General features: G+C 33.7%; 1 protein-coding gene across 1 annotated transcript in view; it reads right to left on the bottom strand.

Moving 5' to 3' along the window:
• The window catches only part of THSD7B (thrombospondin type 1 domain containing 7B), a 61585-nt gene that overhangs the window by 27444 nt on the left and 15708 nt on the right, over positions 1-18433 (bottom strand). Inside the window, exons 2-4 of the mRNA XM_051985806.1 lie at positions 17773-17890; positions 6794-6939; positions 906-1065 (exon numbers count right to left, since the gene is read on the bottom strand). Of these exons, the coding sequence (XP_051841766.1) occupies positions 906-1065; positions 6794-6939; positions 17773-17890 (424 nt within the window). The remainder of the gene's footprint in view (positions 1-905; positions 1066-6793; positions 6940-17772; positions 17891-18433) is intronic.

Genomic DNA, 18433 nt, shown 5'->3' with positions numbered 1-18433 from the left:
ATCATCCCTAATTTATAGTTAAGGAAAATTAACCAAATGGAGATTAAGTGACTAGTAAGTATCTGAGTTCAGATTTGAACTCAGGTTTTCCTGATTCCAGAAACAATACTAGATCATTGTCTTACATACTTACCTACAACAATGACAACAAAATCGAGATAAGAACAATTGGAAAGAAAGGACAAGTTTATTAATAGGGATGATCATTTGCCCTAAATAATTGCTTTATATTACAATTAAGTCTAAATCTAGAGTAGAAAGTATATTTTAGTGATACTATAAATTTCTATTTCTTATATTATTAAATATTCAGAGTCAACTAGAGTTACCATTATAGTTCTTGTTCCTTCCTGACCCTTACTTCTTACCACTTTCTTCTGCCACTGTTTGTCAGCATAAAAAAAAATCCATTATCTATGTAATGCATATTGTAGAGGTACTTTCAATTCTTGGGTTCAATCTTGCCTTTCCAATTATTCTTCCTCAGGAGTTTGATTGGTTCACTTTCTCTTTACTTATTCCTTATTGGAATTTTTCAGTTAGAAGATTTTAATGGGGTCTCAGAGGGTATGATTAACCTCCCCCCAACCCAATTAATCACAAAAGATTTCTTGTCACACCTGTACAATGTTCAGGCTTTCTTCACAATAGGAAACAATTGAGGTATGTTCTCATTCAATAAGCATATCAGTGTTAAGTGTGTTGAGGTGATTTCAACCCATCCTTACATATATATTTAATAGAAAGAGAAATGTAATAAAGTAGGAAAGAAAGTGACATTCAAAATTAAAGTTGAGTTTGAAATAACTGTGAATTTCAAATTTCAAAAGATAAGGCCTTTCTGTAGCTAGTCAAATTGAAAACTGAATAGCAAATTAGCGCACAGTGCTTCAGAGACTGCTTACCTGGGCAAGGCACAGAGCAAGGCAGCTGTAGGACACTGTCTTGAGGGAGCAGCTCTCCACATAATGTATTCTCTACTTGTTTGGCAGTGGGAGAAACTGAAGCATTGTGGACCACACAGGAGAGGTTTCGAACTTGAACTCCATCACCACAGTCTCCACCCTATGAAAGTTTAATTACACAATCAACATCACCACAAGCCATCAGCTTCTCTCATATTTGCGGTTCCTGCCACCTCTTGTTTGGGAAAATCCCAAAGATCTTTGCACATTTACAAAGCCTTCCTCCCCTGGGGAGCCATCTGTCAACTGCTGACACAAATCTGCACAGAGCAATGGTGCCCAGCTGGGTTGGAATGGTGGGGAAGCTGAGGTAGGAAAATGAAACTGCTAGGGAATTTAAATGTAAGTACTCAGGATATAATGACTTGCATTGGAATTTTGCCAAGATTGACTAGAAATGGAAACCACACAGAATTTGTCTTGGTATTATATGTGATAAAATGGTCTTATTCCTAATCACTTCTCATGAGAACATGAACAAGCACAAGATATGAATTTCTTTTTACCTTTTTTGTTTTCATTTTGGAAGGAAATTCAGTTTCTTGTACTGTGGGTTAGGCTGACATTGCTAGAGCGGCAAAGTCTTTTTCTTTCTGCAGTAATACTCAGTATATAGAAATGTGTACTCTGATTTAAACGATGTTCTCTTTTACCTACCAGAAAGTTCATATGAGATAGTCCAAACTGTAATACATCAAGGCAATCAATCAATCAATCAACAAACATTTATTAAACACTATTCACCAATCTCTGTTGCTAAGTTCTGGATCTGACAAAATGAAGCTTTTTCTATCTTTAAGGAATTATATTCTATTTGGGAAAGAAATGTGGGAGCATGCAATATAAAAATAGTCTCTCACCTACCTCCCCATGCTAATCTTGCTTCACCACAATTTTTTTTTTTGGTCTGTTATAGCCTTTGTACTTTGACCCTATGTTTAGCTTGTCCACAACTGAATCCAATATAACTTGTACTTCCATTTCTCGTACTCTATTATATTCAACTTGGGTTACTTCCTCTTATCATACACTTTATTCTGCTTCTATTCCTAATCAACTGAATGCTATCTGAGGAAGTTTGAAAAAAAGTGTGTTGATTTTATTATAAACTCATATTACTTAATACCTATTACTTCTTTGGGAAGTTTGAAGCAATCATGAGTTTTTTTATCTCCCTATCTGAATTTCAAAACTTTTGCATTTTACTGTTCATCTTCCCTTCTTCAATAATTAAAGATGAAGGGTTCCTTTTCTATACAATATTCACTTTTGTTCCATTCATTAAAGACTTTCCCACTTTTTGAGGAGCTTGCTTGTTGGTCATTCCATCATTCTGTTTGTCTGGGCATCTACCTGTTCCTTTTATCCTCTCTGTGTCTTCCTATTGGTGTTTTCCTGCTTTTCTGACAGTTTTTTTATTTATTTTCCTCCTATGTCCTAAATCTTACAGCACTATCTCCAAGCATTTAAAGTGAATCTTTTGTCTTTAAAAAATCATCCTGACCCTATATGTATCAAGTTATCATTTTATAGCCCCTTATTTTCACTGCAGAGTCCTGGAAATAATCATCAACATTTACTGGTCCCACTCTCTCACCATTAATTCATTCCTCAACCCTTTGTAGTTTTTTAACAATCCCACTTTTCTCCTAAATTTGATCTCCAAATTGCTAAATCCAATTGTTTTTCCTCAGGCCCCATTATCCCAGATTTCTTTGCAGCATTTTATACTCATGGTCCCTTTTTATTCTTGGAAATTCCATTTTTTTCCTTCCTCTTCCAGTTAAATTTTCTTACCTTTTCCTCCTTACCTAATGATTTCTTCTCTCTTTTGGATTTACCATTTCCTAAAAACACTAGATAGAACACCAGCTTTGAGTTCAGAAATATCTGGTTTCAAATACTGTCTCTGACACATTCTAATTTCATGACCATGGATAACAAGGTCTCAATGTCACAAACAACACTATTGAGACAGTATAGATGTTACCTATGTGCATCAATGGAAAGAGTTTCCACACTGGAAAGTCTCTTATCTGACGATGAAATTAGGCACTACCATCATCCTTGAGAAAAAAAACAATCTTTCTTGGTTCCACTCTTTTTTTTTTCTATATTGTCTCTGCCTTGGTGATTTTGTGATAATCCCTCAAATTTCAGTCCTTCTTCTTCTTCTTGCTACAAATATTCCCCTTAATATGTACTTGAGTATCAGAATATCAAATACAAAATAGATAAAACTAAACTTTCTCCCTAAAATATTTTTTTCTTCAAATTTCCTCATTTCTTTAAAAGGGACTAACACTTTCCTAATCATGAAGGCTTGAAAAATAAGAAGCTCTCATTAATTAGCCTCTACTGCATTGTTCCCTTCGCTGTACTCCTTCTATTACCTTTATCCAGGACTTCTTCCCTTGAAAGTTTTGATACTTTTATAACTGATCTCCTTCTAATAAATCTCACCATTGCTCAATTTATCTTTCACACAGGTACTAAAGAAACATTCAAATGGAAAAGATCAGACACTGTAACACCTCAAAATCTTTAATGACTTCACATTATTTGTGGAGATCCAACTCAGGTTCCTTTACATTGGAGATCCAACTCAGGTTCCCAGGTTTATTTCATATTACTGTTTTTAATGGAACTTATACTCTAAGCAAAATGTAGTACTGGTTCCTCATGTTGCCACTTTAGCTACCCTTCCCAAGCTTGTGACCTTGTCCTTCTTAATGCCTCCCTTTTATGTTCTCATCTTCAGAATTTAGCTCAGACATCACCTCTTACATGAAGACTTTTCTGATCTCTGCACTTAAAAGTGTTCCTTTTATATGAATGTTATGGAATATAATTGTTCTGTAAGAAATGACCAGCAGGATGAATACAGAGAGGCTTGGAGAGACATACATGAACTGATGCTAAGTGAAATGAGCAGAACCAGGAGATCATTATATACCTCAACAACGATACTGTATGAGGATGTATTCTGATGGAAGTGGATTGCTTCGACAGAGAGATCTAACTCAGTTTCAATTGATCAAGGATGGACAGAAGCAGCTACACCCAAAAAAAGAACACTGGGAAATAAATGTAAACTGCTTGCATTTTTGTTTTTCTTCCCGGGTTATTTATACCTTCTGAATCCAATTCTCCCTGTGCAACAAGAGAACTGTTCGGTTCTGCACACATATATTGTATCTAGGATATACTGTAACCTATTTAACATGTATGTAAACATAAGATGCTTGCCATCTGGGGGAGGGGGTAGTGGGAGGGAGGGGAAAAATCGGAACAGAAGTGAATGCAAGGGATAATGTTGTAAAAAATTACCCTGGCATGGATTCTATCAATAAAAAGTTATTTTAAAAAAAGTGTTCCTTTGACCCCTCGAAGATTCAAAAGAGTTAATGGACTAGAGATGCAAAAAAAAATTGAAAAACAATTCCAACTTGCTGATTTTTTAAAAAAAATATTTATTTATTTTTGCTGTCTGCTTATACCTATTTGTGATAAAATATGCCTTCTATTAGGATGTACTGGCATATAGTGGGGAAATATAAAAATGCAAAAACAAAAGAAAAAAATGACTAAGAAAGCATTTAAAATACATAGGGGAAAAATAGGATAATTTTTTAAATTACTACTTCAAATTTAAGATACAGTATTAAAGAATAAACCATAGGGAACAGAAATATAAGCTTTAATAGACTATCTTTTTTCTTCTTTGTATATTAGAAAATTTATATTTGTTGATGATTTTTTTGTTTGTAACAAAAAAGAAAAACACATAATCTTCAAGAGTATCTTGCCTTGATAACTTTTGCTTCTATCAAACCCTATTGTCATTTATCTGAGTAAATAACAATAATAAATTCTATATAGCACTTACTATATTACCACGTATTGGTAATGTAGTATATATATAATATATATAGTATATTTCACAAATGTTATCTTATTTGATCATTACAACAGTCCTGGGAAGTAGTTATTATTGTTTTCTCCATTAAACAGATGAGAAAACTAAAGCAAACATAATTCTTAATCTCTGTAAACCTCTGACTTGTCCAGGGTGCCATAGTTAGTAAGTGTCTGAGGTCATATTTGAACTCCAGGCCCAGTGCTCTAATCACTGTGATACTTAATTGCCTACATATCAAATTCTTCTACCTCTAACAGTATATTAGCTCCTTGAAGTTAGGGTTTGTGTCATTTTTCTTTGTACATTCAGTAGTTGTCACAATGCCTTACACAGAATAAACTCTTTATAAAATGTTTGTTGAATTAAAATAGACTTCATGACCACATCTTTGCATGACTAGTGTGCATGGACATCAATTTGAGCAAATTGCCTGATATCTGAAAGGGAAAAGGCTGCTATTAAAAAAAAAGGGGGGGGGGGGGGGGATAAGAAGCCAAAACAATGAGGAAAACAAAGGGAAGTAGGGGAGTTTGGGAAACTTTCCCTTTAATAGAGGCATCTGAAAGGAGAAAGTAAAGCTTTCTGAACTCCCCACTTTCTAGAGATTCCTTCTTAAAACCAGCAGCAGTCATTCAGAGGCATGAAGGGAAATGTAAGTGCTCAGTTTCTATTTCTCTAATTACATGGGCTTCCAGGGAGATCTTCCTGGAATTGCAAAATAGTCGAAGAAAAATGCCCACATTTAGTCTTGCCCACAATTTGGATGCATTTTAACTTGTTGTGTTGTTAAGGTCTTAACTAATTAATAGTTACTTCATGGTAGGAAAAAAAAAACATCACAGGCTTTCTTTGCTCTGAGACCTATTAAAATACCTAGATGTTCACATATTTTTTGCATGCTTTTAATAGCAAATTACAATGTAATTCCAATAAGATTTTCAAATTGTCTCTGGGTCAGTACTTTCTGCATTTTGAAAAAAAAATGCAGAATCAAAATTAATTGTTAATTAATTTTAAAGTATGCTTTACTTCAAAATATGATTGGAAAGATAAATCAGCAGGAGAAAAATGGGGTAGAGGAAGGGAGAGAAATCAATGCATTCATAAAGAAGTCAGAGAGAAGCTGCAGGGGGCCCTCTGCTGATGCAGCAGAACCAGTATGCAGTGTGGTGATGTATTGCAATGTTGCCAGGCATTTATATTTCAGGCCAATAAAAAAGTAATCATTGAGGAAAATGTAGTAATCTTGCTTCATGTAATAACTTTAAAATATAACATTCATACACTTTTGGTTTCTGGCCATATGCTGGGCCATGTCTGAGCTTAAAAAATGTTTGTGTGTGCATATATGTATACATATACACACATCTATATATACACACAATATCTCTTATTGGTAGATATATCTCTATTGATACCTACCATTAAATGTTTCTATGTATAAAGATATCTTTACCTCTCTATAAAAACACATACATATATACACACACGTACACACATATATATTTCAATATATACACACATACATATATAAACATGTGCACACATACTCTATAAGTAACTGTACATTTCCTCCACAACAGGATTTTGCTTTTATCAGATAATATTTTGATACTTCTAATGAGCCTGTAAAATCATGTGCAATTCATGTGAAAGCCAAATACATTGAAAGCCTCAGGCCCCAGCTTACAATTAGAACCTAATGAATGGTTATTCTCTTTACTGGCAGTTGTAGTCTTCATGAAGTGTGCTGACTTGCCAGCATTTTTCCCATGCACTCAACTGCATTAAAAATATATGTTTTGCCAGGTCCCTGGTGATACAAAATGTATTCCATCAACATGCTGCTGAAGCATTTGGGAATGTCATTGAGAAACATTTCTTGAGTCATCATTAGGTGACCTACCTCCAATTTGCAAGTGGACCAATCCCCCATTACCCAACTGTAACAGGGCTTCACAGGACAGGTTTTCTGTTGGGTAAGCTGTGTAGGGCAGGGTCGTCCTTCTCCTTGAGCTGGCATAATGATAAATCGTGTTCGACTCATTCGACCTGAACAGGTAAGGGAGATTGGGGTTTTTCAATAAGTGGTCTACCAGACAAGAGAACAATACAACAGAATGCCTCTGAAATGTGGATCTTCATAATGTTCAGGTTTCTCTATTCAGAATTGTCAATTGCAATACAGTAATAACTTGGCTGCTTAAAATCTAAACAAAAAATGCTAAAAAAAATGGGCAAAGTGAATAATAATATGATCAGTACTTTACCTGTGTTATCTATATTTCTCCAAACAACAGAAGGAGGTAGAACAGTGGTTCTCAAACTTTTCTTAAGAGACTTGCTCAGAATTATATAATTTGTGAGTTTGTGAAGTAGGATTTGAACCTAGTTTTTCTGGACTCCAAGTGTAACACTCACTCCACTATACAATGGTATACACTTTTGTTATGAGATTTCTCTGGATATTTAGACAGGATCCTGCTATGTACTCATAACATCCCAAAGCATGGATAAAAGCTGAAAATTCATTCAAATCTCTGGGCAAGATGATACAATTATTTGAATATCTAGAGATATCTGGCTATGGAGAAAAACTTCACAGATTTATGAAAAAGAAATTGATGGTGTTTGAGTAAATGAAATATGAGCTATGTGAACAAAGTGAAGCTAAAACATATGTTAAAGTGCTCCATTATAATCGTTCCCTCCCAAGCTTCATACATATAATAAAATATGTATAAAACAAAATTAAGAAGGAACTTATTGCTGCAAACTCCAAACAATTACTGATTAGCAAAGAAAGTTGTCTGATTATAGTATCAAAGATTTAGAGCTGGATAAATCAGACTCCAGAAATCATCCTCTGTCCAATCCACTCATTTTATAAATTGAAGCTAAACATGTTGAAATAACTTTCTCAAGATCACATAGAATTAGACCTTGAATCCATGAAATTCATTATTGAAGAACATATGCCATTGTTTTGTGGTGACCATCAGAACCAGATTTAGATAAGAATGTGAACTAGATTTTGTCTTTAGTGTATTTCAAACAAAAGGAAAAGTATATGGACAAGATAATAACTATAATGGGCACCCAATTCATGTTTATAAAGGGAGTGAATAAATGACTCAATGATAAATGAAGCATTTTTAAAGAGTGGGGAACCAGAGTCAGAAAGACCTTTTTAGATAGAGCTGCCCTTCAATTATCTCTCTTCCCTACAAAATGCACCATATTGATGGCCATCTATCTCACTTATATAATGACTGCAGTTATTAGAAGATTTTTAAAAACACAATTATCTGAATGTGTCTCTCTGTAATTTCATGCACAATTATGCTTTACATTGGTAATCATTATTTACAATAATCTTTCTCTGTATTTATCTCATCTGTTTAGATCCTTAATGTCCAAAATATTAAAATCATGTGTACTCTATTCATCTTTATATGAGAAATTTCAATAATCCTGTTCAATTGATTCCAGGCATTTTGCTGGGCACTGGGGATATTAAGTTATTATTATTTGTTTTTTATGAAAAGTACCTGCCTTCATGGAGCTTACATTCTATCAGAGAAAAATAGCATATACCCAAAAAGATAAATTCAAAAACTCCGTCAAAGTAATTGTAGTACTAGGGCAGAAAGTTAGAGAAAGTGCCTTCAATTGCAAAGGGATCGAGAAAAAAAATCATGTTAGAGGTAGTATGGGAGCTGAATGGAGTGAAAATTCCAAGAGACACAGATTAAAAGAAATAACATTACAAACATACCAACACATACAGATACAGATAGTATGGAGGCAAGAAACAAATATTATATATAAAAATATGAAATAAGTCAATTTGACTAGAACATAAATATTTTAGAACCAGGTTGTGAAAGGCTTATTTTTGAGGGAGCTTCTCCGAAACTTCTTGAATAGGGAAGTGACATGGTCAAATCTATGTCTTAGCAATTTGTCTGGCAGTTTTATGGGGAATGGTTTAGAGAACTAAAGCACTTTGTAGGAAAAGCTTAAAACATAGTTCACATATACAATGATGTAAAGAGATATTCTAGGGACAAAGGTGGGGTGTGAGAATTATGTTGTTCTTGGAAGCACCCATATATTTAATGCAAACATAAATATATAATACAAACTCAAAGCTCATAGTTTATGGAGCAACAATTAAAAGATATGTAAACAATCTCACCTGAGGGTCATACTCTATTTGAGGTTAGAGGAACCCTGGTCCAAAGGTTCCCTTGATCCTACCTTTTTTTATTCTTTATCTTATTATCTTTGATCTAACTATAGCAGCTGCTGCTGAAAACAACTTCATCTAAGAAATGAGAAAGTCACAGAGGTACTCGTGCATTTTCCCTTCAATTATTGCCATGCCTCTGTCACTAAGTCAAGCCCTAAATAAGGGATAGAGAAAGTGCCTGGTTTCAAGGAGACAAGAAGCAAGACAACATGAAGCTTTCCTGTTCTGCCAGCAGCAAGGGCTGGGGGGTGGGGGTGGGGGAAGATAAGCAGTATTGTACAAGTTAGTTTTCTATAAAACGCTATATCTGTAATAGTTGTTGGGGGTTAGCAGGAGTGGATTTTCTTGAGATACTAGCCATTGTCACATAACTACTAGAATATGCCCATCCACCAGAATTATAATTAGGCTTTTTCCAGATGTTGAAGTTTAGAATTCCCTTATAACATTTCTTTTCCCTCAGGATGTAGAAGCAATAGAGTTTAGTATCTGATTAGCAAAAATAATCTTTAAAATAGGAAGCTACTTTCTCCTTTGCAACACTTGCCTCAGACAGGGAAATCCTTAGTTACAAATTTGTCCACCACACCTGGGAGAACTCTTAGGAGAGTAGATGAAGATCAGGGTTAGGTGTTGTTGTTGTTGTTGATTCATTTTAGTCCTACCCAATTCTCTGTAACCTCATTTAGAGTTTTCTTTGCAGAGACACTAGACTGCTTTGCCATTTTCTTCTCCAGATGAAGAAGTGAGCCAAACAGGGTTAAATAACTTGCTTGGGTACCATGGCTACTAAGTTTGATTCTAGGTCTTACTGATGCTAGAAGCAGTGCTTTATTTTCTGTGCCACTTTGCTGCTTGGGATTCAGGTACAATAAACAAAACTAAGGTTATAAGTAGGTGGAGTTTGGAGGAGCTCCAGTCAGGTCACCCCAAAATATCTATTCTATTCTGACATAATGTCTGAAATGGCTTTAAGGTCTCTGCTAAAATTTAACTTTATTTGGGAAGGTATCTCATTAACTATTAACAGTTATTAATCTTTTAGTTTTAATTTTTCCACCACAATACAAAACAATAAATCTCTTCTTTGGAGGAGATAAAGAAACATCTACATTATGAGATCTTCAGCATAAAATCACTTTGTATATTGGGTGCTAGTAGTCAAGGGTAAGCTTTAAGAGTTTTGAAAAGAGATATTAGAAGGGAGACATATATGTTAACATGACACATTCTGTTTTTTTCAAATACTTTGCCTATTGATGGCCCTGACAATGGCATTGCATAAAGAAAGAATGTATAAATATGAGTCATGTACTAAATATAACAATAATAAATATCTTTAGAATTAAATTATTTCAGTATGATTTATAGGTTTCTCCTATTCCCAATAGAAACACTATTATTATTCTTAAATAAGAAAGGAATTTGTGTTTATGCTCTTTTGAGCAACTTGGCACCAGAACTACAAGTGAGGATATGACTAGGGATGGAGCTATTAAAGAAGAACCTTTCCTTTGAACTTTCCATCCTTTTCTTACATATAGGGTTGAACTATTTCTAAATAAATAGATAAATAAATATGTATAGATGTACATATTTACACAAAATATATCAGTAAAGGAAAATGGACTTTGCTTTATAGAGATGGGAAAGCAATAACAGATTATAAGAAAAAGGGAAAACAATATCTATTTTACATTTACTTTCCCAGTTAAGAACATCAGATTCAGATAGAGGGAGGGAGCATTAATGGTTAAGTGAGAAATGAAAACCAACAAAATTGAGATGTTAAGAAGTATCCAGTTACACTCTATTTACCAGATATGGATGAAATGCATCCTAGTTTATGGAAAGAATTTATAGTTGTGATTGCTGAAATTTAAAGAATGGTAGAGAATGAGTAAGATTTTACTAAAAGAAAATTTATTAATGTTTTTCTGATTATCAAAAAAAATCACCCTTAGAAGAGAGATACTTCAAACTACAAGCTTGTGAGCTTGACTTTGAGGATTAGTAAAATTCTAGCATATATTATGATCAGCATCATGTAAAGAGAGATGTAATTACTAAGAACTAATATGAACTCCAAATACTGTCATTCCAATAATTTTATTTCAATTTCTTTGCACAATTGCTTTATTATTAAATTAGAGGAATGTCATAGAAATAGTATATTTCAGTTTTGACAAAGTATTTGATGGTTTCAGATGATGGTCTTACGGATAGAGATGGAATGGCTAATAGTGTATATACTTAGGAGAATTCACATGATCCAATGGGCAGAAATAAGGAAGCTAGGGATTCCAATTTTGCCTTAGACTCCACCCATTCAAGCTATTTGATTCTGGTCAAGTGACTTGACTTCTCTAAGTTTCTGGTTCCTGATCTTATCATCATTTAATAGTGCCTGTTAAATGAGATCATTATTGATCCCTATTGTTGTAAAGATCAAAAGGGATGGTTTATTTTAAGTGTTTAATAACGTTTGCAGTGTCATACAAATGTAAGGTCTTATTTGTATTATAATTAAAGAGTATTAATAATGGATCGCTATCAATCTGGAGGGATGCTTCTAGTATTACATTACAGAGTTTTGTCTTTGACCTTAGTCTGCTACATATTTTTACAAATCATTTGGCTAAAGGCATGGCTGTCATGTCTATCATATTTGCAGAAGATACAAAACTGGAAGTGTTATATTGAATAATAGAATCAAGATTAATGTAATTTCTGTAAGAAAATGATGTAATTGAAGCAAAGATTGGTACTTCAGATGCAATATTTACATTTATGTTAAAAAAAATCAACAGCATAAGTATAGAATGAGGGATGATTAGCTACAAAGACATTCAGAAGGTAAAAACTAGGACTTTGGAATGCATACTCAATATAAGGTAATACTATGATGAGATAGTTTAAAAGAAAAGCTAGTTTGCTTTTAGGCTATATTCAAAGAAATATGTTTTGAATGAGAGTAGTGACTGGTTTGCTATAGGTTCGCTTGGTCAGATCATATTTAGAGCATTATTGAAAATGATATGTGCTACATTTTAGGAAGAACAAACTTTTATCCTTCCAAAAAAGGGGAACCAAAATGATAAAGACATTCAGAATCATGACATGAGAGAATTGATTGAATGAAATCCTCAAGTTTAGATATGAGAACAGAACAGTTAGGGAGGGGATAGAAATCTTAATAATATTTTAATATTTGAAAACATACTATTGGAAAAACAGAAGAGATTTGGTTTTCTTAGTATATTGAGAAAAGGGAGAGAATTGGGATTAATGACTAGAAATAGATTTCAATTCAACATAAGACAAACCTTGACAATAAGAATTGTACTTTTAAAAATGAGAAATGGTGACTCTTGTGAGAAGAGCCTGGATAACTACTTCTATGGGATATTGCATTTGGCATTCATGATTGGGCAAAGATTTGGAACATTTATACTATACCTGCACTATACTTAAACTACTTTGTAGTGCTTAGTGTTCGTTTTTCCTAGGCAGGTATTGGGTGTACTAATCTTAGCAACTAAAGTAATTTTCCTGAAATATGATTGAACAAAGGTTAAGTTAGGCCAGGAGAATCATTTATGTGTTGCTCTCTCATTTTCTCTCTCCCTCTCCTCTCTGAATTGTGACACATAGCATTTCCTAAAGGAAGAAAACTCAGTCTTTTGCACACATATAAAAATAAGTTCCAGGAAAGGATCTAAAAGTAATCAGTATCAAGTCTTTTTAGTTTTGCACAGATTTTTAATAAAATAGTGACTTTTTTGCTGTTACTCTTTTTATTGTTTTCACTTGATTCTTAAATCACCAGAGAGGCATTCTTACATTAGTGACAGTCAAATATCTTGAATATTAGAGTAGATCATAAAATCATAGATTTAGAACAGAAGTCTAATAAAAGGACATATATCTCAATCACACTAGTATACTAACCATTCTTTTTAGTTACAAAATCTTGTATTTTGTATTCTAAGATGGCACCCATTACATACTGCCTAGTTTGCCACTTTGCAACTTATACCTATGACTTCTCAGTCTTACATTTTGGGAAATACAGCAAATTAAAGCTGGATGATTCTGATCATTCCTGGACCTTAATCTAATAGTTTGCCAGAATATCTGACTAGTTGTTGCAATGCTTGACCAAAAGTTCCACCTAACTATCTAACTTCTAACAGATGAAAGATAAAGTAAGACTGGAATGTTTCTGGTTTGCTCTTGAAATAAAAAGTAGTTATAAAGTATTGGCTTCTTAGGCAAATATAAATCAATCTCTTCTTATGAGGGGAAATTGCATGCTACATTATCACTGTTATCATTGGCTAGAAGGAGCCACCTGGGACACCCTGAAAGAAGGTTGTATTTTATATTATGTATAATATTACCATACAACTTTAAAAGTTGAATTCAAATAATAAAGCAAGGCAAAAACCATGATTTGGAATGAATAACATTCTTAGAATGTTATCGGTTAAATAATAATTATGAATTATTCATGTTATGCTAAATTTAGGGAGTTCTCCATTCCACTGAACTGATGAAAATTCAACAGACAAAGAACACGACTAATCCAAATATTAAGCTCTTCTGTTACATGCTTTGATCTTTGAAATCCATCTAAGAAGATCCCTTAGTGGGAGCTTAGAATCAGTTCTCTTTCTAACCTGAAATAAATTGGATTCTAACAGTTTTGACCTTGAAATCTTTAAGACAATTAGAAAGTATGTGCTAGGCATTAGGTGTACATTAGCAATTCAGTCAAGAAAAAATGCCTGGAAAAAAACATAGATGCCTATTTCAATTTTTTTTTTTTTTTGCTAGATCAGTGGAGTTTTGTTGGTTTGAAGTGAAAGTCTTAACTCTTGGGTAAAGTTATCTGGCATCTGACATGTTAGGGTTTGCCTATCTGCTTATTGATTTCATAAATAAAAGCGACTTTGTATTTTCATTGTGGATAAAGAAGTCAGTTGATATTCCCTAGTGTCAAGGGGTGAATCCTTTTTAATTGGCTAGACTATCTCTCCTAATTTATTGTGACAAAGTACATGGCATGTTCTTGTCTTTTCCCCAGCCCAATGGGCTCAGATGAAAAGATAGACATTGTCTTATAAGTCGTTTGTAGTAGTTTTCTTTCCACAATTGTGAAGTTAGTCTCTATTTTAAGAAACAAAGGTTAATCTGAATGGTATAAATTTTCTTACTGTTGCTTATGTTGGTTTTGTTTTCTGGGCCTATTTGTGGGTGATTATTTAGACACAATTTAAATAAGCTGTTCTCTTCATTTTAGAAACATCACTAAATTATGTTATACCATAAGGGTAAAACTTGAAGTCTTAATCATGGGGAAAACGAAAGAGATTATTGGTTAGGACCCCTGAGGGTTTAGGAGAGAGTCAAGGAGAAATGCTCCTTGGGGAGGGGGATGAGTAAGGACAATATATTCAAATTGCTCATTGGTGCTTACCACAAAGAAGGCATGGTATAAATGTCATTTTGAAATAAACATGCATTTTTTAATACACTGATTTAGAAAATCCCCTGGAACACAGCTGTGCCATTATTCTTCAAACTTGAGTTCCATGGACAGGACAATTATAGTGCACTTGATTGCCCATGTTTGTTATAGATATACAATATTGACTTAGTAGTGCCTCAGGGATCTATGTTTGGTTCTATACCATTTAATACATTTATCAAATGACTTGGCTCAAGATATAAAGGATATACTATAAAACTTGTGAATGAAACAAAACTGAAGTTGATATGTAACATCATAAACAACAATAAGAGAGTACAAAAAGATTGTAACAAGTTAATCCACTGGGCAAAGAAAGGTAAAGGCTTTAAGTTCATGGCATATAAGGAGTGATTAAAGAACTCAACCTGAAGAAGACTCAAGGTAGAGGAGATATCTGTATTCAAGCATTTGAAGGATTGTCATATGGGAAAAGGATGAGGTTTGTCTTCCAAAGGGAAGATATGGCAACAATTGGCTGAAGTAGCAAAAACAGGCATATTTAGGCTTGATATCAGGAAAGAGTTTCTCACTATTGGGTCTACTATACAGTGGTAGAATAGATTATTTTAAGAAATACACCTTCCCATTCTAAATATTCCAATCTGCACTCAAGTTTTACTAATTCAAATTTCCCAAGATTAGGTGAGTGAAGAAAATATCACCATTATAGGATATATTTAAAATATTAACATGTAGACTATATTAAAATATTGATTGTTTTTATGCAAAGGCATTAATAGTACTAATGTCTAACAAAATGTTATGAAGTAAAGGTCTTTAGTGATTCTATTTTAACACTCATATGCTATTTTACATCCCATTTTTTTATGTAAGTCCTTTCTTCATCCCTCTAGTTGTAAGTGCTCCAACACACCAAAAAATTCTATCTACTCTGTAGGTACCCTCGCTTTTACTTATCTATATTTTATCTTATATCATTCCAGTAAAAGGTAAGCTTACTTAGAGCAATGACTTTAAAAAAATTCTGTGTAATCCACATATTTAGTCTAGTGACTTACATATTTGAAGTGCTTGATAACTGTTTACTGAATTAAATTGACAGAACAGTTTTACACAACATAAATATATATTAAAAATTGGTACAGTTTGTATGCAAATAAATAGAATTAGAATGCTTTGGGACATTTTATAAACCAAATAGGCTAAATTTGCCATCACCCATGTCTTACACTGTCAATTTGTTTACTAAACCTACTTTTTATACAAAACACCAAATGCAAAACCAGTCTACTAGTTGATCAGAAGATCTAGAGTCACTGACTGAGTTAAAAGGAACCTAAGAAGTCATTGTGCCCAATTCTTTCATTTTACAGATGCAGAAACTCAGCCTTTTCTGGAAAGGATAAGTGATACCCAAAATCAATGGCAGACATTTTAAGTCATTTAATTACAACTACAACTTCTTTTCAATGCACAAAAAGTGTATTTCTATGTCTTTTTGCTGACTACCAAGTTTCTAATGTTCTCACTTTTCGCCTACCTACTTCTTAGAAACTTTGGCTTCTTTCAAGACTCACTTCAAAATCCAGTTTTTGCAGAAGGCTTTCTCCATGCTCTAAGCTGAGAGGGCCTTTCCATCTTTAGTTATTTTGCATATCACTTTGTATATCTTTTATATAACTACTTACATATAAGTCCATAAAGACAAGAGTTTGAGTTTTTTCCCCCTTTTTTTGTAATCCCATAGAGTAGTATAGTGCCTAGAAAATAGTAAGAGTTTAATAAATGCTGATTGATAAGTGATTCATTGGGTCAGCTAAGTGGTACAGTGGATATAATGCTAGACCTGGCATCCGGAATACTCATTTTCCATAGATCATATCTGACCTCAGAAACTTAGTAGAACTGTAAGTCCAGAGAAGTCACTTAGTCCTGTTTCCCTCAGTTTCCTTAGTTATAAAATGAGCTGGCAAAAGAAATAGCAAATCACTCCAATATCTTTGCCAAGAAAGCCCAAATGGGATCATGAAATCAGACATAACTGAAAATGACCAAACAACAACCTAATGAATTAATTTAATTAGAAAACAATATTTATTAGTTACTTTCCAGATAGTAGAAAAAGATTTTTTTTTTAAAAAAAATGACATTGTTCCATCTTCAAGGTGATTATATTCTTTTGGGGCTGGCCAAGAGAAAATGACATGTGTGCTGATAAATAAAATGTAAGATAGAATTTGATAAGGAAAAGAAGAGATCCAGATAAAGTCCCCTAAGAAAATAAGAACACTTTCAGCTTAGTGTGTCTATATTGACAGTAGATAAGGCTGGCAAACAGAGATAATCTGTAGTCTTTTCTTTTTGAAAGGCCAATTGTTTATAGCACTAAAAATCCCTTAGCTTGCTGTGTCCTTCTGTCATGGATTGGAAGTATGATATAAATAGAAATATTGGGCCCTTGGGTAAAAGATTCTGCTGAACCTTTGATAATAGCAGGATACATGGATCTTTAAATTCTTTGTAACATATAAGAGCACTTAGGTTATAAAGCAGAAAGTAAACAAAGGGTGCAGACAGAAGTTGTCTCCCTTGCTCTGACACCTGCATAGTCAGTCTTATTGTTTGGATTTCCACATGCTATCCAGACACCCTACACTAATGAATCCCATCAAGACACCTGGAAGCAAGTAATCTAAATGTATGAAACATGGAAACCAAAGTCTTTAAATGCTCTGAAACTATTATATGTTAAACTATGGATTTTTTAACAGCAAAAATTGTAGGAATGTAGCCTTTCAGTTTGACTTGCACTTTGATTTGTTGGGATTCTTTTCATCATCTAGGCCTTCTTTTAAATGATAAACTGCAAGAGTTCAAAGGTTTCTCTTTACACTTTCCTCCATGCCTAGTACTTTCCTCTGTTCTGCTAGTTGTTTGTGCTTAATGTTTGTTGACTTAAATTGAAGCCCATGTTATTAGAGCTATAGGATAAGGCTAATGCTTCAGTGCTAATTTTGGGGTTTTCAAAAAGTGGTGGACTATTTAGTAAATATTTATCATATTTACTTATAAAGAAGACATTCAATAGATCCTTAGGAGATTTAGGCAATGACTGGGAGTGGAACATAAATACCTCCATGGCCACAGGTCTGTGAGCACTCAGTCCAAGTGGTCCATTCTGAGAGCTGGCAGTTCACTGCACATTCCACTAGACATCGGAGGCTCATTTTCACAGGTCTTTCCAAGTTTTGCTGCAAAGAAAAATGAAAGAAACACATTACCAGTTATTTTGTCACTGACCTATTTCCACATTGGATAATTGATGCTCTTTGATATTATCATAAGATTGAACATTTACTAGCCAACCAGCATGCTAGGAACACATAAAACCTAGGGCAGGATAAATTATTATGTACAGTAAGAGGTTTGACCAGTTATCATAAGAAAAAATGTTTTTCAAAAATTATTCGTTGATTCTTCAGTTAAAGAAAAACTACAAAGACAAAAGAGAAAGGGTAGTTTAAGAAAGAACAGGATTTAAAGGTGAACATAAGAAATAGTGATATGAAATTAAGTGGAAAAGAATAAACAATGTATGTGGTCATGATCACATGAGCCTCAATTTACTTATTAATAAAAGGAAGGGTTAGACTTGATGACTTCTTGGGTCCCTTCCAGCTCGATGTCTCTTATCCTATGCTACAAGAAATATTCCCTACAGAGTTATAGAAGTCAGTTATATATACATACAGCATTTGGAAATGCTTTGATGATAGATTTCAATATGTGAGCTG

Source organism: Antechinus flavipes, chromosome 3 (assembly GCF_016432865.1).
Source record: "Antechinus flavipes isolate AdamAnt ecotype Samford, QLD, Australia chromosome 3, AdamAnt_v2, whole genome shotgun sequence".
NCBI lineage: Eukaryota > Metazoa > Chordata > Mammalia > Dasyuromorphia > Dasyuridae > Antechinus > Antechinus flavipes.
This window is presented reverse-complemented; position numbering and strand designations above follow the sequence as displayed.